Source organism: Notamacropus eugenii, chromosome 5 (genome assembly GCF_028372415.1).
Source record: "Notamacropus eugenii isolate mMacEug1 chromosome 5, mMacEug1.pri_v2, whole genome shotgun sequence".
Taxonomy (NCBI): domain Eukaryota; kingdom Metazoa; phylum Chordata; class Mammalia; order Diprotodontia; family Macropodidae; genus Notamacropus; species Notamacropus eugenii.
This window is the reverse complement of record NC_092876.1, coordinates 193,618,391-193,643,901: the sequence shown is the minus strand read 5'-3', so window position 1 is coordinate 193,643,901 and position 25,511 is coordinate 193,618,391. Positions and strand designations below refer to the sequence as shown.

General features: G+C 39.4%; 1 protein-coding gene across 2 annotated transcripts in view; it reads left to right on the top strand.

Annotated features, from left to right (window-relative positions):
- Positions 1 to 373: 373 nt before the first annotated feature.
- Positions 374 to 25,511, top strand: part of ATP8A2 (ATPase phospholipid transporting 8A2) — a 761,757-nt gene continuing 736,619 nt past the window's right edge. Inside the window, exon 1 of one of the 2 annotated variants that reach the window (XM_072611751.1) lies at positions 374 to 571. In XM_072611751.1, coding sequence (XP_072467852.1) covers positions 496 to 571 — 76 coding nt within the window. In that variant the 5' untranslated portion in view covers positions 374 to 495. Of the gene's footprint in view, positions 572 to 15,107; positions 21,050 to 25,511 lie in introns of those variants that run through there. The other variant, XM_072611756.1, reaches the window with a different exon arrangement.

Sequence of the window (25,511 nt, the reverse complement as noted above, 5' to 3'; positions counted from 1 at the left end):
GTCCCCACGTCCCCAGGCCCTCCCATCCTAGTCCACGGCCCAGCACCGAAGGAAACCTTGGGCCCCACTGTGCCTGCCCTGGCTCTGCTGCCCAGCCTCTTATCATCTTCCTGCTTTCGTCCCCTCTCTCCTTCCCCCTAGCTCGGGCGGAAGGTCGGGAGCGGAGTGCCGCCAGAGCCGCTCCCCACCCCCGCCCGCTGCGCAGAGGCCAGCGGAGTCCGCAGTAGCCGCAGCGGGGCGGGCGGCCGCAGGAGCTGCACTGAGAACTGTTGCAGCCCAGCCGGCGGCGGCGCGAGCCCATGGCCAGGAGTCCGGCCCAGCAGCCGCAGCAGCCGCCGCAGCAGCCGCCGCAGCAGCCGCCGCAGCCCCCGCAGCAGCCGCCGCAGCCCCCGCAGCAGCCGCCGCAGCCCGCGCAGCAGCAGCCGCAGCCGCTGCTTTCCTCCTCCAGCCCCTGCATGCCATCCAGGCCGAGGGCCGATCCTGACCCGGAGCAAGATGCCGAACACATCGGGCCTGGACAAAGCTCTGAAAATGTCTCTGCAGAGGAAATCGAAGATCCACTCCTCAGCAGGTAGGGCTGGGAGGTGGTGGTGGTGGTGGTGGTGGTGGTGGTGGTCCCGGTCCGGGGGAGGGGGAGCGGGGGGCGGAGGGCGGGGAGGAGATTGGGGTGCCGGATTGGGAGGGTTAGGGGAGGAGGGAGGAGAAGAAAGGACCAGCGGGCAGGGCCGAGCGAGGGGAGGGGGCTGCACGGGAGGAGAGCTCGCCGCCAGCCAGCCGGGAGGGGTGGGCGGGACTGGGCCTCCAGCTCCAGGCTGTTATCTGACACACCCTTGCCCCTCCCCTGGACCTGTAGGTTCTTGGGCGTTTGCTTTCTCCACCAAGCAGGCCAAAGGTCCGCGTGTGTTTGGGAGATATCCTTGCCGCCCTTCACCCAGGCAGCGGAAGATAACAGCTGCTGCCCCTCTAATGGTGGGGGGTGGTGACAGGGGAAACGAGCCTGATCAGAACTCTTCTTTTTGCCTCTACCTCCCAGGCTGGGCAAAGATGGGGAAAGGGACTGGGGGGAGGGGAGGGGGGAAGGCTGGAGACGGGGGAGATTAGGGTGGAGGAGTGAAGTTTGCGTGTGTGTGTATGTGCCTGCTCCTTAAAATTCAGTGCCATGTGTTGCTGTCAGGGAGAGAGGAGCGCCCAGGCTCCTGAGGTCAGGGTGGGCATTGCTGGAATCCGCAAATTTAGAATCGATTCGAACCCGGTGCCCTCCAGGAGCTGCATTTGGAGCCTATCTGTTCTCCTAGGTTTTGTTTGATTTGTTTTGCCCTGTCTTGCTGCGGGAGAGAAAGGGAGCAGGGCTGAAAGAGCCAGAGGGGTGAAAATGTTTATGGGCAGATCAGGTTCTCTCAAAACAACAACAACAAACAACAACAAAACACACAAAAAACCAGTCTCTTGAACAAAATGCACCTACTCAAGCCCCAAATTTAGAAGGACAGTCAAAACACATACCAGATACTACATCCTTATAATGTATACACTGTGAGTATGTGTAACTTCTGGCGATTTAAGATATGATATGATGGAAAAAACACTGGACTTGTCAAAACCTGAGGAGTTTGGGCTCACATACAATTAGCAACGCGACCTTGGGCAAGTCAATTAGTCTCAGTTCCTTTATAATAATAAGTGTGTGACCTTCCTCGAAGCTTTGTATATATGGCCAAGAACTGAGTAAGTGACTTACTCTTATTGTTATGAATATTGTTATTTTTACGATCATAATTTAGAGATAACACATTAGTGCCTTAAGTTCAGCATTCATAATCTTATACATCTCTGTAAACAGATAGTTTGCTTTTATTTCATTAGTTATTGAGACGTTCCTTCTTTGATGTCTTGTGTGATTAAGCATAATAAATTGGCCTGCTTCCTGTGACCTTGGGAAATCTCAGTTTTACTATGATGAAAATAGAAATGTGACCTTCACTCAGTGAATTAGATATACATCTATTGCTAATAATTTCCTGAAGGCTGGTGAGGAGACTTGATCAGAGGAAGACACCTTGTTTACATTTGGAAAGGGTTAGTCTTTTGATTTCAGGCTTCTTATAGAGAAGAGACATGTCTAAATATAATTGACTTTCAGACTGCAGGTATTGAATGTCATGAATATGAGCTGCCCTCTACTATTGATACTACCACTAAGGATGTTTGTCTCAGGCATCAAAGCCTGCAAACCTAGAAGTCCTCTTAATATTTAATAAACTATTTGCGATCCAGACTTTTCCAGTGTTCATAATTTACATTTTTTTAACTTAGTGAGAAATGTAAGACAATGGCATTTTTAAAAACTAGGTTCATTTTAAAAGAATATTGGCATTTGAGTTATGTGCCTCTCTCAAATAATCATGATAAACTGAGAAAATAGTTAAACATTTAAGAGGGAATATGGAACCATCAAAGCTAGGTATCTCTGGCTCTTTGCATTCCCTAAGGTTTATTTTTATACTATAAATAACTGAAGCTATTTTTATATTATTAGTATAATATCACCCTAGGTATTAATAAAAGGACAAGACTCAGTTAACTTGTTTTTAGTTAACTTATAATTACTCTTGTGGAAGACAATTGCATGATTTTATTAGTAGATATTGACAGTTCTATGCAATATGGTGATTTAGATCAATAGCACAGACTGCTTTCTAAAACCAGCATTACTTCCGTGACTTGGGCAATTCATTGCTTGGACAAATGTCCTTATTTGGAATGTTTTTTAAGAGAAGCTGACAATAGCGTAAGTTAAATGCATAAATTCCAGTTGTCTGCTGTACCTCATCTGAAAGAGGAGTGACGTTTCTATTGAAAAAAAAGCACTTTACAGACTAGATCTAGCAGCAGAATTATGTACTGGGTTGCATGATTATATAGTTTTCTGATACATATGTATATATGTAAGTATATGTGTAGCCATGAGGGAGTGCTGTGGGTATTAGTCCAGTCAACTGCCTCCACCTCTCAGTTAAGACCTTAAGGGCACTAATCTATTGGTTCATCCAATGAATTGCATCTTCACAGCAGAGTTCTGTTGTTCATTTGTGGGAGAGTGGTGTATATGTATGTGTGTCCATCAATCAATTCTACCAACTTGTGCTCTCACCTGCTTAGCCAATGCCTTTCCCTCTCACAGCCATCCATTAAAAGTCTCTGTTCAAAGAATCATTATTTTAGTACATAGTCTAATAGTTTTAAGTAAAATGGTAATAAAAAGATAAATGCCTTACTAGCATCAATATACTCTAACATTCCATTCAGTCCCAGGTCTATCCCTATAAAGGACTATTGACTCTCTGCATCCCCAATTCTACCCCAGTCACAGTCTGCCCAGCCAAGGTGTGGGTCACAGAACTAGAGGAATCAATCTCTCATCTCCTAGTTCCAGCCCAGGGTATAAGACAGTAGTCCATACACGCAATAGGCATGGAGGTATAAAGTGTGAAAGCCCCTTAACACTCTTGCTGAGGAGAAGGCCCCTGGCCTCAGAGCTCTGCCCGACCCCCCCTTTAAAATATGAGCTTCTTTAGAACAGGGACAGTGTGCCTTTCCTTGTATCCCCAGCACTTAGTACAGTGACTGGCATGGAGTAAGCATTTACTAAATACTTGTTTACTGACTGACCAAAGGGCTAGCTATTCTCAGCCCTTCTCAGGTTCCAGAAAGAGTTTCTGTTGCGTTAGCCCTCCCCAGTGTTTGTCTCTGTCACTTCTTGAAAGCTCATAGTGTTCACCAAGAGCTTTGCTTGGGGGTAGAAAGCTATGCCTGGAATCAGGAAGATCTGATTTTGAATTTTGCCTCAGACTTGACTCTGGGCAGGTCTCTTAACTTCAGTTTATTTGTAAAATGGGAATAGTAATAGCACCTACTTCACAGGGTTGTTGTGAGGATCAGAGGAAACAATTTTGTGAATTGCTTTGCTATGTAAAGGTTAGCAAAAATCATCATCATCATCATCTTTGAAGCCTCATTTTCACTGAGAAAGGTGAAAGGATTAGATCTTACAGACCCGTGAGCTCCATGGCAGAAAGCATAGCATGTCTGTTGTCATTTCTCTCCTGTCTGTATGTTCAAAAGTCTCTGTGGAAGATTTGGAATCCAGCAATATGTGCCAAGGACTCCACCAAACACCTTGCCACTCTGTCTTGCTTCAGTTGCAGAATGTAGCTGTATACTTATTATTTATATACAGTTGCTTTCCTTAGACAACATTATGAAACAAAATTTACCTTGCAGATATTTTTCCATCTGATTCCAGTGGGAGGAGGGGAAGGGAGTAATATGATCAAGAAGACATGAAACAATTATTAATGATAGGATTCGTAAAGGAAATCTTCAGGGAGGAACTTGAAAAGGATTTAATCTCTTATTTACTATCCTATTCCTCATAGCTACTGCTCCAAAAAAATAGACAGATGATTGCCTCCTTTTTTATATCATAATCCATCTGACATGGACTCTCAGAATTGGAAGGTACCTTGGAAGTGATTTGGTCAGTTTAGTTCAACTAGAAGAAGAGCCCCTTAACTGGCTTACCTAACTTTAATTTCTTTCGATCTCTAACCCATCCTTCACACTGCTGACCTTGCTGATTTTCCAAGAGTAACTCTGACCATGCTGTCCCAGTGCTCAGAATCCTTCCATGTTTGTCTAGTGAATACAGTCTAAATTCCCTGTGTGATAATGAGCCCTCTGTAGTCTGGTTCTAGCCTATATATACTTCACACTCCACTGAAATGGAAATATATTCCCCTAAACTTCTGTCTTTGTGCATTGGCTCCTATATTTACTATATCTACATGGTCTCTGTCTCTGTCTCTGTCTCTGTCTCTGTCTCTGTCTCTGTCTCTGTCTCTGTCTCTCTCTCTCTCTCTCTCTCTCTCTCTCTCTCTCTCTCTCTCTCTCTCTCTCTGCATCTCTACTTTCTGAAATTCTACCCAATTATCAAGGCTTAAGTTCAAAGGTTGATAGAGAATAGAAAGCATGGGTTCTTAATCTGAGGTTCACAGAACCCAAAGACATCCTTGGATAGCTTTCAGAAGGTCTATGGCGCTGGACAAGGAGAAAAAAACAAGTATATTTTTTCCACTAATCTTTTGTTGCCTTCTCATCCTTTGTATTTTAAGCATTTAAAAACTTTCTGAAAAAGGGTTCATCAGATTGTAGGCTTCATCAGATTGTAGAAAAGATCCATAAAACAAAAAAGTATTCAGAATCCCTGCCATAAAGGGAGCTTAGAGGCTGCTTGGTACAACTCTCTCATTATATAAAGGAGACTGAGGCCCAGAAAGGTTAAGTGACTTTTCCCAAGGTCACAAAGGTAATAAGCATTAGAGGCAGGATTTGAACCCAGATCCAAGTCTAATTCCAGAGCCAGTGTTTTTTCAATCTTCCTGCTACATTAAGTGTCCCCTAATCCTCCTACCTAGAAATTATATTTGCCTTCTTTGAATTCTCACAGCCCTTTGTACCTATTTTATATATGTATAACTTTTTTGTATTATAGTTATATGTGTATGGTTCTGTACATATAATTATATACATATCCTATTTTTCTTACTGGATTATAAATTCTTTGGGGACAAGTATCATATCTGCTTCATCACTAATAAATATGTTAAAAAATAAAAAAAAAGTCAGACTTCTTAGACAGAGGGAAACTATTCTAAGCAGAATGAAAAGCCTAAATAGAGGTATGACAACTATTGTGTTAAGGTTCAGCTCACCTTGACCTAATTGCTGATGTGGCAGTCAAGACCTAGATATTTTGGGTGAAGAGCACAATCATTAAGTTTTTATTAAGTGCTTGATATGTACCAGGCATGGAGCAGCTAGGTGATACAGTGGATAGAGTACCAGGTCTGGAGTCAGAAAGACCTGAGTTCAAATCCAACCTTAAATACTTACTAGATCTGTGACCCAGGGCAAGTTACTTCACCCTGTTTGCCTCAGTTTCCTCATCTGTAAAATGAGCTGGAGAAGGAAATAGAAAACCATTCTAGTATCTTTGCCAAGAAAACTCCAGATGGGGTCACAAAGAGTCAGATACAACTGAAAAACAACAAATGTACATTGGGGATGCAATGATTAAAAATAATGAAACAATCCCTGCTCTCAAAGAGCTTATATTCTACCAAGGATAGAGCAAAGGGAGGCTAACAAGTACTTAAATAAGTATATTCTGAATAAATGCAAAGTAAATGCTCCCAATACTTAAATGAAACTATGATCTCATTGATTTGGTAAGCCCTCCAATAATGCAAATCATAATCCATCCAACCCTGATTATTTTATGTGATGTCCTCTTAAAAGTTCAGTACAGAGGGTCCACCCAATGTGCTGGGAACTTTCCTCACTTTCTCCCAACATTTAGAGAAGGGCTAGAGCTCTCTGGCCATTCACCTGTCATTCCTTTCTCATACCATTTTCTCTGTCAATCAATCCCTTGATGAAATCCTCTTCTCATGTTCTTCTTTGGAATTCCTTGTTCGTTGTATGTTACAACTTCCTCACATCAACCACGTACCTTTCTATTGTCACTCTGATACTCATAATTAGTTCTTCAGAGGCAATGGTGTTCCATGTGTCACTGCTAAGTAGAAACATTAGTAAAATGTTTCTATCGAAAAGATGGGCCTTTGCTGTTGAGGGAAACTTTGGTGAATTTTCTACTTCCTAAAAGTCATGCAGCTATATCTTCTCATTTTCAATTCTTGGCTCAGGTTGTTGTTCGTCTATACTGACTGTCTCCAAGATGAATATTGTTGGAAAGTTCAGGTATCCATTCAAATGCATGTTGAAATCTGGACAACACAGATTCTTCATCCACTTGGTCTTTCCAGTGTGAATGGTCAGGCCTTTTAGTGATCAAGGAACTCTTCAAGGAGGCTCTGCATTATCTTGGGATTAGGTGAAATTAACTCAATGTCATCTACAAACAGGAGCATCTGTAGGACGTCATCATTCTACAGGGAATCTCACTTAGGCCTGGATCTCCTCTTTTAGAAATACTTTTGGTATTTCCCTGTTTTATTCTTCAATTGATGTTTATTATCAAAGGGTAATTGAATAGATTTATTTCTGCTGTTACATCTTCTAAAAAGTACTAAATGATCTTGATATGGGAAGGAGAAAACTTTTCATAATAAAAGAGGCTGAAAGATAGGTAATGTTTTATTCTAGAGAGTTGTATTTGCTGTTTTATTCATCAAGAAACAATTAAAAAAATAAGATCTTCTGTCTTCTAAATCTTTCAGGCAATTGTTAGATCAATCAATCAAGAAGTATTTACTAAGTGCCTATTATGTGCCAGGCACTGGGAATATATGTACAAAGAAAGAAATAATTCCAATTCCCAAGGATATTATATTCTAATAGGGGAAACTACAAATACATACATAAATACATACAGCATAAGTATAAAGTGATAAGCACAGATATATTCAAAGTAGTTAAATGGGAGTGGTTTGGGAGGGAGGTCACTAGCTGTTGTGGGGATCAGGATAAGCCTAATGTGGAAGATGATACTTCAGTTTCATCTTAAAGGAAACCAAGGGACTTCCTTTGTGAAGCAGAGATAAGGAGCAGGTACAATCCAAGTATGTGGAATGACCAGTGGTAAAGATGTGGACCATTGTTCAGTATTACTTGTGAAAGACTACTTACCTTTGTGTATACTCTTACCCAGTGTACCCTTAATTCATGTATAGATTATCCTCATAAAGATTTCATATGAATGGGACAGCAGACATAGAAGTCAGTAGATGTTTTCTTAATCATCTTTTGGGGGAATTAACAAAGTTCAAGTTTTTTTGCATGCCTTTGGTTTCTTTCCCTCCTTCAAATATCCTGTATGTTGATTGTACAATATCTTCATAGTTATTATCTTTACAGCATGGAGGTGATATATTTATTAAGAATAAATATAAACTGGTTAAAAATAAAATAGAAGAAAAAGCTATTTGCACTTAGGGCAAACAAGAAAGATTGCATGCTTGAGCCTTGTATTGAAAGAACTGGAGGATTCAATGAAAAGGAGGTGATTGCCAAGCATAAATATTAGCCAATGGAAAGACAGGGAAACTGAGGGTAGAGTAACATCTGTGAGGAATAGAGGAAAGTTCAGTTTGGTCAAACAATAGATTGTGGGAAAAAAAATAATGTATAATGAGGATGGAAAGTTTGTTTTGATCTAAGTCGTAAAGTGCTTTAAAGTCAAAGAGATTATATTCATTTTAGAGGCAAGAGGAAGCTAATGAAAATTATGGAGTATGGGAGTGAAATTTTCAGAACTGTGCTTAAGGAAAATTATTTTGGGAGTTTTGCAATAGATTGGAGAGGGGAGAGTTTTAGAGCTGGGAGACCAATTAGGAAGTCCTTGCAATAGTCCAAATGAGAGGTAGAGAGGTCTGAACTAAAGTGGTTGCTGTGTGAGTAGTGGATAGAGGTCTGATGCAGGAGATGGTATGTAAGTAGAAATCAACTACTCTTCCACCCTGTCTTAGCTACGCACAGAGATAATTATACCCTTGATCTTGCCATCACTCACAAGTGTTCCACTTCCATGTTCATGAACTCTGAAATTCTTTTATGTGATTCCATTCTGCTATCATTCTATCTTTTCCTTTGCCTTGCAACCCCATACACTCTTCTTCGTCCTCTCCCTGACCTCCAATCACTCTTCTCCTCAGTTCCTTCCCTGGCTATCACAGTCCTCTTGGTACTTTCCCTTTGAGATTATCCCCGATTTACCATATATATCTTTTTGTACGTAATTGCTCATGTTATCTCCCTCTTTGTACTGTAAACCCCTTGAGAGCAGGGACTGTTTTTTGTTTCCCCTTTATTTGTTTCTTCAGTGGGTAGAATAATTCCTGGCAGATACTAAGTACTTAATGAAGGCCTGTTGTCTCAACAACTTTAAATGATGAAATGTGGCAATAGATTAGATATTTAGGAAGAAGGAGAGTGAAGTCAATAATAATGCTAAGGTTATGAACCTGGGACACTAGAAGAATGCTGGCACCTTTGACAGAAATAGAGAAGTTTGAAAGAGGGGGAGCTTTAGTGGGAAAGATAATAAAGTCTTCCTTGAACATGTTGAGTTTTGAGAAGTCTCAAGAACATCAATTTTGAAATATCAGTAGGCAGTTGGTGATATGAAACTGAATCTCAGGAGGAGATTGGATCTGCATACATGAACCTGTGAGTTATCAGCATTGAAATAAAAATTAACTCCTATGAATGCTGGTGAAGTCATCAGGAAAGAAAATATAAATGAGAGCCCAGGACAGAGTCTTAAGAAACCACAGTTAGGGAATGTAATAGCAAAGGAAATTAAGGAGTAACTAGACAGGTAGGAGGAGAACCAGGGAGAACAGCATAATGAAAACCAAAGAGGAAAGAGTGTCTAGGAAAAGAGGGTGACCAGAGTATCAAATGTAGCAAATAGGTCAAAAAGATGAAGACTGAGAAGCTTGATCTTAATATTTTATCAGATTCGACAATTAGATCATTGGCCATTTGAAGAAAGTAGTTTGAGTTGACTGATGAGGTTGTAAGCCAGATTGCAATGGTTTGTAGAGTGAGTGCAAAGGGGAGGAGAGGTAAGAAGAATAAAAGCTTTTTTTTTTTTTCTGGGAGTTTGGCTGAGGAAAGGAGGAGAGATATAGAACAATTAATTGAGGGAATGTTAGGGTCTAGTGAAGATTTTTTTATAAGGATAAGATAGACTTGAGCATATTTGAGCAGCAGACAAAGAACCAGTAGATGTAGGGGAAGAGAGAGTTTAAAAGAGAGAGAGAAAGGGAAAGATGCTGGAGAAGATAGGAAGGGACAGGATCACGGGCATCTATAAAGGAGTTTACCTTCAAGGAGAAAGGTTCTCTCTCTTTCAGGGGCTGGAGAAAAAGGAGGAAGCAGAGATGATGTCAAAGGATTCTGAGATGAAGAAAAGGGAGTAAAGGGACCTTATGGTGAATAACCTTAATTTCTTCAGTGAAGTAAGAAGTTAGGTAAGCCAGTTAAGGGGCTCTTCTTCTAGTTGAACTGAACTAACTAAATCATTTCCCAGGTACCTTCCAATTCTGAGAGTCTTACCTAATAGGGTGAATGAAGGTCCTTTAAAAATACCAGGTGATTTTTAGAATTATAGATTTAGATTATAGAGGTAGAGTTGGAAGGGCTTTAAGAGACCACCCTATGCTTATATGGACAAGAAAAATAAAGTCAAGAAAGTTCAATTTATTTGCTCAAGGTTTCATTTGGTAGAAGAGTCAAAGCTAGAACCCAGGTCTTTTGCTTCCTAGACCACTGTCTCTCTTCATATTTCACACAAATTGACCAGCCCATTTAATTGGTATTTATGCCCTTCCCTGGGAAGGGAGAAAGTGGGTTTTATTCTCCATTCCTCAAGTTTTTATTGTCATCCTTCTTGTACTACAGGTACTAAGATATTATTTGATTGACTGATGATGTCCTCTGTCATATATTCACTTTGAACAAGTCATAGGAAATGGTTTAGAAGTACTTTCATCATGGAAGCTAGATGACATACATGACAGCGTTAAATTATTGTTTTCATCATTTTCAGCATATTTAAAAAGTCTTATACTTTTCCACCATTATTCTAATGATTTTATCACTAAAGATTTACCCTGGACAACAGCACTCACAAAAGAAATGAATTGAAATCCCTAATTATTTCGAAATTTCCCTTGATTGCTCTTTGTATGAAGAGACCTGACTAGAGGCAAAACTTTATGGAATTTACGTTCATTCATTAGCAAATATATATTAAGTACCTACTACATGCAAGACAGTATGCTATGATAGGTGCTCTGTAAAGAACAAAGAAAAATGCAATTCAGAACATCCTTCACTCCCATTAGACAATTTTAGGAAATGACAGATGTAGATTTTAGCTCCATAAGGAAGTGACTGTGTCTTATCTAAACTTTGCATCTCCCTCAGCAGCTGGCACAGCCTTTGGTACACAGTAAATAGTGGATAAATATTTGTTTAATTGAACAAAAGAGCCAGTCAAAGAGCACACTAATTGTACATGGAGGTTTCAAAACTGGTATCAACTGGTATTTTCTTTCTTTCTTTCTTTCTTTCTTTCTTTCTTTCTTTCTTTCTTTCTTTCTTTCTTTCTTCTCTTTTCTTTTCTTTTCTTATCTTTTCTTTTCTTTCCTTTCCTTTCCTTTTCCCTACCTTCCTTCCTTCCTTTCTTCCTTCCTTCCTTTTTCCCTCCCTCTTTCTTTTCCTTCCGCTAGACTTAGTGCAGACACCTGACTGGCTTCAGCCCAGCACAGTTTAGAACTCTCAAGCTCAAACAATCCACCAGCCTCAGTCTCCCCAATAGCAGGGATCACAAGTGTGTCACCACTCCCTTCTATCATCTTGTATTAAAGTACTTCCTGCCTGAGTGCTTACCACTTTCTTTTATGAAGGTGGTTAATGATCATTGTTTATTTAATTATTGATTTATTTTGCTTTAGGGACAATGTCTTTTATCTTAAACCTTCCCCTTACCAAGGTGCTTGTCCAGACAAATGCATTAGATTAAAATTATTCTCTAAGAAGCTTCCAATCATGTCTGGGAGGATGTGGAACCATCAAAGCTGGGTCTCTACCTTTCCTTCCTGGATCTTTATGTTCACTAAAAATAAACCATGGTCAATACCACACTAGGTACAAGATGTTATTTACATCCATTTAGGCTAGTAAAAGTACACAGAACAAATGTTAACAACCATTAAGATGAGTTAAAAATAAAAGTGAGCTCACTGCTCTCCATTGTGGTTTTTCTCTATAAGCATCAGAAGAAACCACAGAGATAGGGCAAATGGCAGAGTATACAGGGAAGAGGTCTCTCTTGTTGGGTTACATAGCAGCGGCAGCAGGATGGACCAAAATAATATTCATGCAGTCATTCTGACAGCTAGTCTGGACAAGAGGTATCTATCTGTTTCTTTACATTAAGGACAGATAAGCAGGACAGCCAAGCCACGTTAATCCCTGTCTCTAGCTGCATAGGCGTTTCTCTGCAAGTGTGGAAGTCTCCTGTTGGTGCTTTCTCTTGGTTTATGTTTGCCTACATTGGTTTATACATTTTTCTTTCCCCTTTGTTTCTTATCTCTCACTCCTAATAAGGGATGACATTATATTTCCTCCTAGGACATTGGATATTTAATGGACTGATGGGACATGGAGTATTGATCAAAGCTATTGTGGAGGGAGACCTCTACTGGAGAGCCCTGGACTGTGTCTCTGGGCCTGTTTTCTTCTCAGTGATTTAGACAGAAGCAAACAAGGCATACTTAGCAAATTGCAGATGACATAAAGCTTGGAGGGATAATTAATATATTGGATAGCAGAACTGGGAGGCTAGAATAATGTGCTGAAGTTAAGGTGAAATTCAAACAAGGATAAGGGGCAGCATGGAAGTGAATACAGTGTCAGAAAAGGTAGAAAACTCCAGCCCCAGTGGATGGAACTAATGCCAATGGGTGAACGGTACTGATAAATAGATTTTTGACTCAACATATCATGGAGGGGGCGGGGAGGGGAGAACAACAAAACTCCCTAACAATTAGAGCTGTCAAAAATGCAGCAGCTTGACTGAAGGGGTAAAGAGTTCCTTATCACTGGAGATCTTTAAATAAAGACCAGAGGAACTCCTGTCAGGAATGTTGTAGACAAGATTCTTTGTGAGTAGGGTAAGGGTTGGACTAGATGGTCCCTTGAGTTCCTCCCAATTCTAAGAGTCTGTGTTTTGGGTTATTGAATTTTGAGCTAGCAGTCAATATATCTCACTGATATCTCTTGCCATACTCTTATTGTCTCCAGTAGTTGTTTTGAAGAAAGAACAGTAAATTGTGCTAATTTCAATTCATGATAATGTATTATCTGTAATATATTATGTAATTACATGTAGTATATTTCACATACGATGTGTTTAGAGGTAGAGATTACTGAGATTCTGGAGATTCTTAGGAGGAGAGGGAGAAAGGGACAAATATTTATTAAGCATTTGCTATACGTCATGTGAAGGCACTTTACAAATATTATCTGCATTGATCCTATGCAGATATATCCAAAATAACAAGTAATTAACATGTTAAGTTTTGAGTGACTAGCTCAGATACTTTTTTTCACTCAAGTTCTTTCTTTTTTTTAAGAGTTGCTGTCACATCAACAACTTGCACTGAGGACCCCAGGCCATAACGAGTGCTTTAAGTGATATTACCAAGTCTAATTATTTGGAGAACTAGGGTCATCAAACTACTGTCCAGGGTGCTATCTAGTAAGCTGCTTCTTTCTGGTACTAAATGAAACACTTCTGTCCTAAAAGAGTTAATTCACCTTCAAAGAGGAGAGCAGTGTATAACTCTATCTGAGAGGAGTTTATTTCTCTTAGGTAACTACAGGATCAGCCTTCTGCCCAGATATTTTTAAACACACGATTATCTTCCTTTAAGACTCTTTCACTTGGTCTTTCTTTGAGTCTTCTTTACTCAATCATGTCAGTGAAATTTCACCTTGAATTTAAAAGCTACTGACCTCCTACTGAATGTTGATGACCCTAATGGATTGGCACTCAAGGGTGCCTACCAAAGAAACTGAAGAATTGCTCTTCTGGCTCCCTGATTAGCTTCCACACAGCAACTGACTGGTCTGTTAAATTAACCTGATCAAGCTTCCAAGTCTCCATTTCAGATGCTTCTGTGATATCAGTTATCCCACCATGCCACTCCCCACTCTGGTGTCATCTCCAGCATCTGTTTTCTCTTTCCTCCTGACTCATCTGCTAAGACTTGCTAGAGCATGTCAGAGTTATGAAGAGTTGATCATTTCAACTCAAATTGGGCCTTTACTGCAACTCAGACATCTTTTCATTGGTTTACTTCCCATCAAATTCTCTGTTAACTCTGTTTCAAATATTTCCTTTACTCCTCAACCATCAAACCACTAAACTTCCCACACTCTCAGCAAATAACTTTGCTTTCCACGATAGGGACACCAGATCAAGACTTACTATGAACTTCACAATCATCTTCCCATTCTGCTTGTCAATATTTTTCCTCATTTCAAAACTTTTCTTCACCATCCTTCACTTGTGTCTCAGAGGAAAAGATATCCTTTGTCCTTCTTAAGGCTAATTTCTTCATCTGAGTCAGTAGAGAATGAGATTCAGGATCCATTTTTCTCCTGTTTCCTCCAAGACTTTGGTTAATCAATTATCTCATTTCTCTCATTCATCTCTCTTCCCCAACTAGTTTCTTCCCCTTTACCTACAAATATGCTCAGATCTGTCCTATCCCATGATAATTTCTCTTATCCTGATACACCTTCATGTTACTGTCCTGTCTTTCTCTTCCACTTCACTACCAGTCTTCTTGAAAGATGGTTCTATGTTCAATATCTACTTCCTCACCATCCAACTTCCTCCTCTGTATCTGGCTTCAGTGTCTACTTCTCTACAGAAAATATTCTATCAAACCTAAGCAATGACTGCTTCTTCTCATTTTTGGGGGGAGTCATCTTTTATTTCCTGTGTACTAATTATGGGTATCCCCTAAAACTTTGTCCTGGGTCCCCTTTTCTCTACTTCACTGCCTCCTCTTCATTGCTGATCTCATAACCCTTTGAAGCTTTGTAATAATGATAATGATAACTGATATTTATAGAAGTACAAAGTGTAGGCTTTGCAAAGCACTTTACATATGACATCTCTATTTTGTTTGCTATGTCCTTCTAGGTTAGGGTCCTTGAAGACAGGCACTATATCTAATATTACTTTTAAATCCAAACTAATACTCAGTATTTGTTATACGAATGACAAATGAACAATGGTCATAGAATCATAGTATTTTAGAACTAAAATAAGCTGAAGAAGTCTCATTCCCTTATTTTACTCATGAGAAAACTTACTCTGGAAATTAAGTGATCATTCTTGTTTTAGTCATTTGTTTCAGTTGTGTCCTATTCTTTGTGACCTCACTGGGGGTTTTCTTGGCAAAATTACTGGAGTGGTTTGCCATTTCCTTCTCAAGTTCATTTTGCAGATGAGAAAACTGAGACAAACAGGATTAAGTGACTTGCATGCAGCTAGTAAGTGTCTGAGGTCAGATTTGAACTCAGGAAGATGAGTCTTCCTGACTTCAGGACTCTATCCTCTGTACCACCTAGCTGCGTATGTAAGGTCACATAGTGAGTTAATGACATAGAACTTACATAAATTCAGGAATAAATACTGTTGGAGAGGATATTTTTATCTTTCTTATTTCCAGCATTTAACATGGTGCCTGACACATAGTAAGTGATTTAAAAATGCTGATTGATTGATCTAAGAGCTAAGGTTGACCTCCCTCACACTGAATGTTAGTGTTATAGTGAGTCTCCAGTTTATCTGTAGCACAATTTAGCTCTTTGAACCTTTGAATAAAACAGCTTCTATCAACACCATAGAAGTCAGGGGATAGGCAGAGACACAGAGAACTTCTACAGAATTCATTTTACTGACCAATTTTAAACTGCTTAATGAGGGCATTGAGCACATGAAGCAAACATAGGTACAACAGCTGGTAAAAGCTGAGTGGCCCATATATTATCAGCGCTAAAAAGTGAGTAGGACATCTCAGCCACAGTTTTCTTTTCCCAGAAGCCAGTCATTAATTAGATTTGACCTATTCTTTTAAACAACATATTTCAGAAATTCCTCTTAGTCTAGATTTATTCCATAGTTCATACATTCTCAAATAAGCCTCCCGGTGGAAATGCAGGCAATAAAGAGCATATGTGTGTATAGAAAAGCGCCAAATGGAATGTTAAATGGAGAAATGGACACCATCTCTTCAGGCCATTGGCACTGAATGAATTAAAAAAAAATTTATTAAGTTCTTACTGTGTGCCAAGCACAGTGCTAAGTGCTGGGGATACAGATAGAAGAGTGAGATGACCCCTGCTTTCAAGGAATTCACATTCTAAATGAAAATGGTATAGGTGGAAGGGAAGGATGGTTCCAAGATCCTAAGCTGCAAGGATGTTTGTCAAGCCTTTAGATCCTGTTGGAAACAGTCACCATAAGAAGCATTCCCCTTACTCCTAAACCTTCCTCCCAATTCTCCCTTGTCCTTTTTCCTTCCTGGCTGCATACTGAATCCTCATTCTTACCTCTGGGAAAGAGAACACAGAGACCCTGTTCCACTCCAGTTCTTGGACCCACTTCCTACCATCCTGCGGTGGTGAGCTAGATGCCTCCAGCTCTTCAGTTCCACCCTACCACCCTCAATCCCCTCAAGCGATATGATTGAGTGTTTGAGAAAGAACAAAGGTAGTTTTTGGTTGGAAGCCACTCAGTGCTAACATTAGAGTCATTTGATTGTTCACTATTCAGAGTTTATAAGAATTTCTAACTGCAGCTTTCCATTGATGATATGATTCTGTAGAGGTAACAGTGATATAGTGAATAGAGAACTTTTCTCAGATCCAGGAAGATGTGAGATCAAGCCAGACCTCTGCCACATGCTATTTGTATGACCTAGAGGTTAAATCACTTAGCCTCCCCGTGCTTTAGGCAGTTCTCCAAGACTAGAAGTTCCAAAGAAGGTGCTGACTTGCACTGGTAAAAAGGAGTTTTCTCTTCCTGGAGTTCCCTATGGCAATAAATTCACAAATTCAGTCTTTTCCCCTACTATGATATATGAATTTGGAGAGCAATAACTCTACCTCTTCTAAAGCATTAGTGACAACATAGTAGGCTAGTCTGGTACATCAGGCTAAACAAAATCCTAGGGGATAGAATTTAGACTACAATATATTTGAATCTTCAAATATATATATAAAGAGATTTTTATAGTCTTATTTATGCCCATGTCAATTATGGCCCACAAACCTACTGTGACTATTTCTGCTGGGTCTATCCCTCCAGGATCTTTTGCCCAGTCCTTGACCACATTATCTGGAAAAATAATGTCCTATCTGGCTTAGATGGTGTCTTCTACCCACTGCCTAGAAGCATGGGCACACTAGATATGGCTGTCAGTACCAGCATCACTAGGTTGGCCTTGAGAGAATGGCCATGCAGATATAATGAACATGATGATGTAATGCCAGTGCCATCACTATAGCCTCATTCTACCCTAAGGTTGTTGTGTTTGTCCTTTGTTCTCAAAGAGGACCATGACATCAGGATGATGACATGACATGCAGTTGACTTTGAGTGAGGGAGGGCTGTGCAAGGTCACCAATCTCACTTACTTATCCTGAGCCATCTGGATCCAGTGGCCTGATATTCATCAGGACTGCTAGAGATGACCCAGGCAGGATGAATATGAGACCCTGGCCCTTTCAGGCTAAGGTCTTAGAGCATTCTGATTTTGAGTGAAATACACTCATTCAATGAATAGGCTTCTATAAGTAGTTGCTCAAGAGATGGCCCTTCTAATAAAAAAAAAAATCAAACTAGGAGAAGATCCTCAGGGTTTCTGGGTAAAACAGAAACAATTACTATTTAGTATTTAAATCCACTCTGTGGGACTTGTCCACTCTAAGGAGGCTGGTGACAAAAATTCATTGTCTTCTACTGATACAGATTTGGCATGAAGCTGAAATGGCTTTGGTATATGTGGTGGTACAAATTGATCTTAAATAAGGGCTAAACTGGACATGATCCTTTGATAAGAAAAAAAATTTCCTTTAATGAACCATATCCACAGGGATATAATTGGAAATAATTGGAAGGTGTGTTTCAAAATAATAATTATTATTATAGTGATAGCTGGCTATTTGTACTTTAAGGTTTGCAAAGTTCAGTTGCCTCTCTCCACTGATTGCAGGGCTGAGAGTGAAGCAATAAACTCCTTCTAAAGGCTACCTTTATAGAAGGCTCAAAATGTCTCAAATAACTTCATTATCTATTCTGTTGCTTTAATTGGTTTCAATTCTTTCTGGATATGCTCTAGTTGTCCCTCTCCCTTTTCAGCTTTCTTTTGTGTATTGTCTTCCCCCATTAAATTGTAAACTCTTTGAGGCCAGGGACTGTCTTTTTCTTATTTGTATCACCAGTGTTTAGCATAGTGCCTGATATAATATGTAGGCATTTAATAAATGTTTCTTGACTATTGGCAAAGCGTTTTACAAACATCTTGTTTTATCCTCAGAACAACCCTCAGAGATAGGTGCTATTGTTATTTCTATTTTACAGATGGAGAAAATGAGGTAGACTGAGGTAATAAGCTAATCAGTGTCAGGCCAGATGTAAGTTCAGGTCTTTCTGATGTCAAGTCTATACCTCTGTCACTTAGCTGCCTAAGGCATACTATCAAGTGACCTTTGAAAGGAGAACTATAAGCATATTTTAAGATAAATAAAGGATAAATGTCTTGATTTTCATAAAAGGGAAGAGAATGGACTTTGCAAATTACAAGCCAGGCAGCTTACCTTCAATTCCTGGCAAAAATTCTAGAAAGCTTGTTATTGAAGAGATGATTAGTGAACATCTGGAAAAGGAAATGGTGATCACTAAGAGGAAGTATGTCTTTATAAAGAAAAAGTCATGCCAGACTAACCTTATTTTGACCAAGTTAGTAGTCTGGTAGATCAGGGAAAGGATATACTAGATATAGTTTATCTAGATTTTTTGCAAAACATTTGACAGAATTTCTCATGCCTTTCTTTTGCACAAGATGGAGAGATGTGGATTGTTATACTCAGAGTACAGTGCAGTTAAGAATATTTAGGATTTGTTTGACTGAACCCAATGAGAGGGCCCATTAATGGTTTAATGTCGACTTTCCAGCCTCATTATAAATTACTCCCTTTCCTACATTCCACTTTCCTTTTCAGTCAAATTAACCTCAAATGTGGGGCCAATGGGTCTAGATAATTGTTTGTCCGAAAAAGATCTGGGAATTTTTAATGGATTACAAGTAAAGGTCTATAGCCGAGGAAACTACTGCAATTCTAGCCTGCATTGAGAGACATGGTGCCTAGGATTGGAGATGTGGCAGTGTCCTCATACTCTAGAGGAATCAAACCACCTCTGGAATCCTGTTTTCCATTCTGCATTTTTCACTTTAGATACAACACTAAGCTGAAAAGTATTGAGAGAATATTTATAGAGATGGTGAAATGCCTAAAGCTCATGCCAAATGATCATCTTTTGAAGGAACTATATATATTTAGCCAGAAAAAGAGGAGATTTACTGGGGATAGGATAGCTATCTTCAAATATTTGAAGCTCTTCCACCTGGAAGAGGGTCATTAGGTTTATTCTACCTGGTAATAGCAGGGAATGCTCTGAACAATTGGGGAGAGGTAATGAGGTTGTGAAAGGGTAAAGTTAGGTGTTGATGTGGAAAATCTTCCAAAATATTAGAACCATCCCAAAGTGGAATGGGCTGTTTGGGGAGGCGATATGTTTCCTCCATACTGGAAGTCTTCCTAAGAGGAAGGATTACAAGTTGTCAAGCAGATTGTGTCTGTTGGGGGCAGCTAGGAGGTACAGTGGATAGAGCACCAGGTCTGGAGTCAGAGAGACTCATCTAACTGACTTCAAATCTGGCCTCAGATACTTACTAGCTGTGTGAGTAGGGCAAGTCACTTAACCCTGTCTGCCTCAGTTTCCCCATCTGTAAAATGAGCTAGAGAAGGAAATGGCAAACCACTCTGGCATCTTTGCCAAGAAAACCCGCAGTGGGTTGCCAAAGGGTCAGACACAGCTGAGAATGATTGAACTGAAACGACTTGTCAGAGCTTATCCTTTTCTGACTTAATCTTTGAGAACCCTGATACTGAAAACATTCATAACACTACAGTGTCACATGGCTGCCAAAGCCCAAATAGATGCCAATTGAAATTGCTATGAATTCTCTCATTCTCATTTTGTTTGATAGCGTGCAGATAGAAATAGCCCTGGGACAAGTTGCTATGTTGCTATTTATTCTTTCCACAAATGTGGAATATTCTTTCTACAGAATAGCTGCTTTTCGTAGTTGGATAACCGTTTTATCATAAATATGCCCTATACATAAGCTATGTTCTGTGGGTTCACAAGAGCATTTTCAATACAACTCTGATAGCATGTAGGATGATGCAGATGATAAATATTTCATTCTGTTCCTCTATGATTTTGATTTCTTCCAATAGGTCCCATTTTTTGGAAAGATTTTCATTAAGTACCTACTGTGTGCCAGGCTTTGTGCTAAGCGTATAACAAATATTATCTCATTCGATCCTCATAGCAACTCTAGAGATAGGTATTATTATTGTCTCCATTTCACAGCTGAAGAAACTGAGGTAGGCAGAGGTGAAGGGACTTGCCTAATGTTACACAGCCGGTGTAATGTTACACTAACTCAGGTTTTCCTGACTTTCAGGGCCAATGCTCTATCCATTGTACCATCTGGCTCCCTAGAGCTCATCGTGGCATAGGTATTGAGTTACAAGGAACCTTATAGGTCCCATCTTATAGTTTAATGGCATCATGTAAACTGAGGCGTAGAGAAATTAAATGATTTGCCCCAAATCACACAACTTTAAAATAACAGTGCCAAGATTCAGATTCAGGTCCTCAGATCTAGATAAGCTAAAGCTCGTGCACTGGGAGGTAAACAGGTTGAAGAGGGTACACAGGGGTGTAACATCATTGTGCATGGATGACACTGGATCTTACTCAGATGACCAGCTGATGACGCATCCTGTCTTTCCCAGCCTCCCTTATCTTTGAAGATTTAATGAGCACACTGTGCTATAATAATTAGCTCACTTGAAAAAACAGTTCCTGCATACTTTGCTGCTTTATGGGTTTATAACAAATGAAAAATTATTAACAAATCACAGTAGGTCAGACCTCCCAGTTAGCAAAATCTTTAACCTTCAAGTAGAGGTTTGGTTCCATCCCCTAATTTAAATCATGTTTATCCTTGTCTTTTACATGGCGCTGTTCAGGCGAGAGGAGACCTTCTGTTAGAACTTTATTCTGTCCTTGAAGAGAAAGGTAAAAGCGGGAGCTTCAGCCCTAACCTTGTACTCTGAAGTATCTGAGGGAGGGGGCTGAGGGCCCTCCTTTCCTTTCTTCTTTTCCTGTTTCCCCCTTGCTGCTGAATCTTTCCAGATCAGCTTGTTGTTGGATAGGCAGAACTCCACTGCTGCTCTCTATCTTTCATAGACTCTGTGTGTGTGTGTGTGTGTGTGTGTGTGTGTGTGTGTGTGTCTTTAAGAACACAGAGTTTGCATAACTCAGTTTTAGCTTCTGGTGCAAAGATTACAGTGGACACAAATCACTGTTTGAGCTGAGAGGGGAATGCTTATCCCTCTGAACCATAAATCCTTAGATTTCAGTCAGTTCTCAAATTCATATTACGGGAATATAGATTAACCAGAGGGCCATGAAAGCATCCTTCAATTATTTGAATCATTATCAAGTAAAAGAGGCATTAGGTTTGCTCCGCTCGGCTTCGCAAGTCAGAATTGTAGGGAGATAGTAGTAGGGAGATAGATTTTGGCTTAACATGGGGAGGAATTTCTTAACCAAAGCTGTCTCAAAATGGAGTGGACTGCCTTGACAATGAAATTCCCGGCACTGGAGGTGATCAAGTGAAAGTTGGATGACCAGTGTTCAGGGATATAGAGGAGATGCTTCAGATAGTGATTCCAGCCAATGACTGAGTCTCTAATTCTCTGACTAGCCAAGGTGTTTAATGGCTCTCCAAGCTGACCACTCAGCATGAATAATTTCTGGTGCTGCTTAATTTTGCATATTAAAGGGTTACAATGTCCAGCACTTAAGAGTTATATATGTTCAAATAGTGAAATATTACTTTCATAATTTTACTCAAATTTATCATATGAATCTTCTGTACAGCAGCTTTCTTAAAGGCCCAGTTTTAGATGTGCTTTTATAATGAATATCTCAATCAGTGTAGAGGAGGAAAAGGAGTACAATTTAGCACACGGGATTTGGAGTCAGAAAACTGGTATTCAAATCCTTTCTCTGCCATATTTGGGCAGCTCGCCTTAACTTGTCCTAGCCTCATTTGCTTGGTTTCTAAAATGTAAAGGTTACTAAAATTAATGTAAAGGTAATGTAAGTGTTATTAGGGGTAATATCACTTCCAGCTTTATAGCATCTATTTTAGAATGAGACACAAGAAAGGTGAAGAGGATGATAAATAACTTATTTTGTCAGGAGTAGAGGTGGGAGCACCAAGAACTGAAAATATTTAAATGGGAAAAGGACAGTTGATTTTAATTGTCTTAAAGCAGAAAAGAGAACCAAAGGTGCAATCGATCTATTAATATGTATTTATTAGACATATACTGTATGTTAGGCACTTACAGATAGAAGTGAAATATTATTTGCCCTCAAGGAGGTTATAGAAAGAACAAATTCAATTCCTCTTCTACATGAAAGTTCTTCAGAAATGTGAAGAAAGTGATCATGTCTCCTGGAAGTTTTTTCTTCTCTTCTATTACATATAGAGAAAAATGGTAAGATTATGCAAAGAGAATGATGGAAGGCACATGGCCAAAGGCCATCATGGAAGATAACCACAAGTTGAAAATACAGGTATAACCCAAGGAGAAAAGATATAGGGAGAACATTTTGAGTCTGATAGAAATAAAATATTGTCTCAGCCCAAAAGGTACGAAAACAAATTTGACTCCTGAGGTCATAGGAACTTTGGAACAGGGGTAGGTCTAAAGGTTAATTCTGTTCTGTGTGAAAAAAAGGCTGGGAGAGAGGGATGGGCAGGGGGAGTTTGCATTTTAAGCCAGCAAATCAGATGCACACTATTGTTGTTAAGAATATTGAAAGCACTTTGAGAATATAAATTTTTCTACATTCATAAATACAAATAATTGATAACTAACTACAAAGATTCATAGTTATTTTTGTCCTCTGCCCCCTGCCTTTTAACCTGGTCCTAGTTATTGCATATATTTGAAAGTGAAGAAATTATATTTCTTTTAAAATATTTTATAATTCAGATTTTTCATTCAGTCATTCATGTTAGTATTACCCTAATTAGTTCAAAATAGTGAGATTTGACTCTTTATTCATTTTCTTATGCTCATCCATTTTGAGGGTTTAGGCATATTGCTTATCCTCCTTTTGCCTGCTTTTTGGGGAGGCTAAATTATTCTCTTCCACTTCTATCAAATCCCAAACAGGGCCAAGGAAAGGGACAGAAGGAGAAACAAACATCACTTAATTTTATTTCTTATTGGTAATTCTGACAAAATGTTTGTTGGGGAAAACAGTTTAAATTCTTAGTTAAAAAAGTGGTTTGGGGATTATTTTCCAATTTCAATGATATATACCATCTTCTATTTCTTGTCACAATGTACTTTCAATTATCTACATACGTTGTAAAGTGTCAGGGGCTCTTTCTTCCTATGTCAACTGAAAGACTCCCCCCGCAATTGTTTCCCTCTAAAAATTGAACAGATACATATTTCTGTGAAATGTATTTGTTCCAAGCCTCTTGGAAGTTCTAAACAACTCTCAACATCAAAGGAAAACAAATGTAATACAAAAAGAATTAATATCCTTGACTTTTGAAATTCAGCCAAAAGTTATATAGTTGATTAGTAGAGTTGCCTTAAATCATTTTCTGGGAGGCTGACCAAGAAAAGAATTAAAAATAAAAATAGAACTTTTATTGAGGCAATAATCAATCTAAAGATATGAAACCACAGATAAGCAAATTCCCTACAGGACAGCCTTAGAGATCTTTATTTTGGTATCTTTCAGACAAACCACACCTTGGAGTATTTTTAAAGAAGTTCGATAATGTAAAGCAGTGAATAGCATATTACCAAAAGCAGTAAGCCAGATTGTATGTTTGGTGAATAAGCATTAAACTAGGAAGTCAAGACTAGAGAAGTCATTGGTATAAATGTCATTTAAGCATCCTTGCATTGTAGGGAGTCCATGGAAGGAGCAGGCCCAACTCTGAGGGACATCTATTCACTTTACATTCATTAAGTATTAAGGAGTCTTTTCAAATTGGTTTGTTTAATTTGAGGGCCTATAATTAAAATTTATGCCAGTAGGTAGAAACAAAGCAGAAAAGGTACTTTTAAGACAAAATTGTAATGCAATTCTAGTGATGTGATATAATGTGGATCACTAGCACATATTAAGTGCTGACTATGTGTCTCACACACACATACATGCAGCTAGTTAGCTAGATGATAGATGGATTGATAGAAAGATAGAGAATTTTTGTTGTTCATTCATTTCAATCTTGTCTGACTCTTGATGACCCCATTTGAGGTTTTCTTGGCAAAGATACTAGAATGGTTTGCCATTTCCTTCTCCAGTTCATTTTACAGATGAGGAAACTGAGGCAAACAGGGTTAAATAACTTGCCCAGGGTCACACAGCTAATAATTGTCTGAGGCTGGATTTGAACTCATGAAGATGAGTCTTGTTGACTCCATACCTAGAGCTCTATACACTGCATCCCCTACCTGTCCCCAGATGGAGAATGGATGAAAGTTATTATGGGAGGGAAAAGCACTGGTAGCTGAGGAGACCAAAAATGGCTTCCGGTAGAAGGCAGGATTTTGTGAGTGCTAGGAAGCTAAGAGGTGGAGGAGAGAGAGAGATTACAGAGTCCCAGGCATAAGGGACAGTCAATGTAAAGGCAAAGAGAATGTGAATGTTGTGTGCAGGGAATAAGGAAAAGGCCAACGCAGCTGAATTGAGTGTGTAGAGTTTGTAGAATGGAGTTATGTGTAAGAAAACTGGAAGGGTAGGAAGGGGTCAAGTTATGAGGAGCTTTACAGAACAAGAGAGGACTTTCTATTTGATCCTGAAGGTAATAAGGAGCCACTGGCATTTAGTGTGTGTGTGTGGGGTGTGTGTGTGTGTGTGTGTGTGTGTGTGATCAGACCTATACTTTAGAAGGAGTAACTTTGGCAGCTAAGTTGGAAGATGGATTGGAGTGAGGAAAGAATTGAAGCTATTGTAATAGTCCTGACAAGAGGTGATGAGGTCTTGAACTAGACTTGTGATTATATGAGTAAAGAAAAAGGGATATATACAAGAGATGTTGCAAAGGCAGAAATGGCAAGATTTGGCAACGGATCAGATATGTGGTTTGAGTGAGAATGAGGAGTTGAGGATGACACCAAGTTTGTGAGCCTGAGTGGCTGGAAGGATGATGGTACCCTAGGCAATAATAGGGAAGTTTGGAAGAGAAGACTTTGGAAGAAGATAATGATCTCAATTTTGAATATGTTGAGTGTGAGATACCTAGAAGACATCCAATTGGAGACAAAAGGTACTTTGTCTAAAAGTACCTTTTCTCCTTCATTTCTACCTACTGGCATAAATTTTATGCATCCAGTTGGAGATCATCCAATTGGTGATAGGAGAATATAGCTTAGGACAGAGACTAGAGAGATAGATAGATAGATAGATAGATAGATAGATAGATAGATAGATA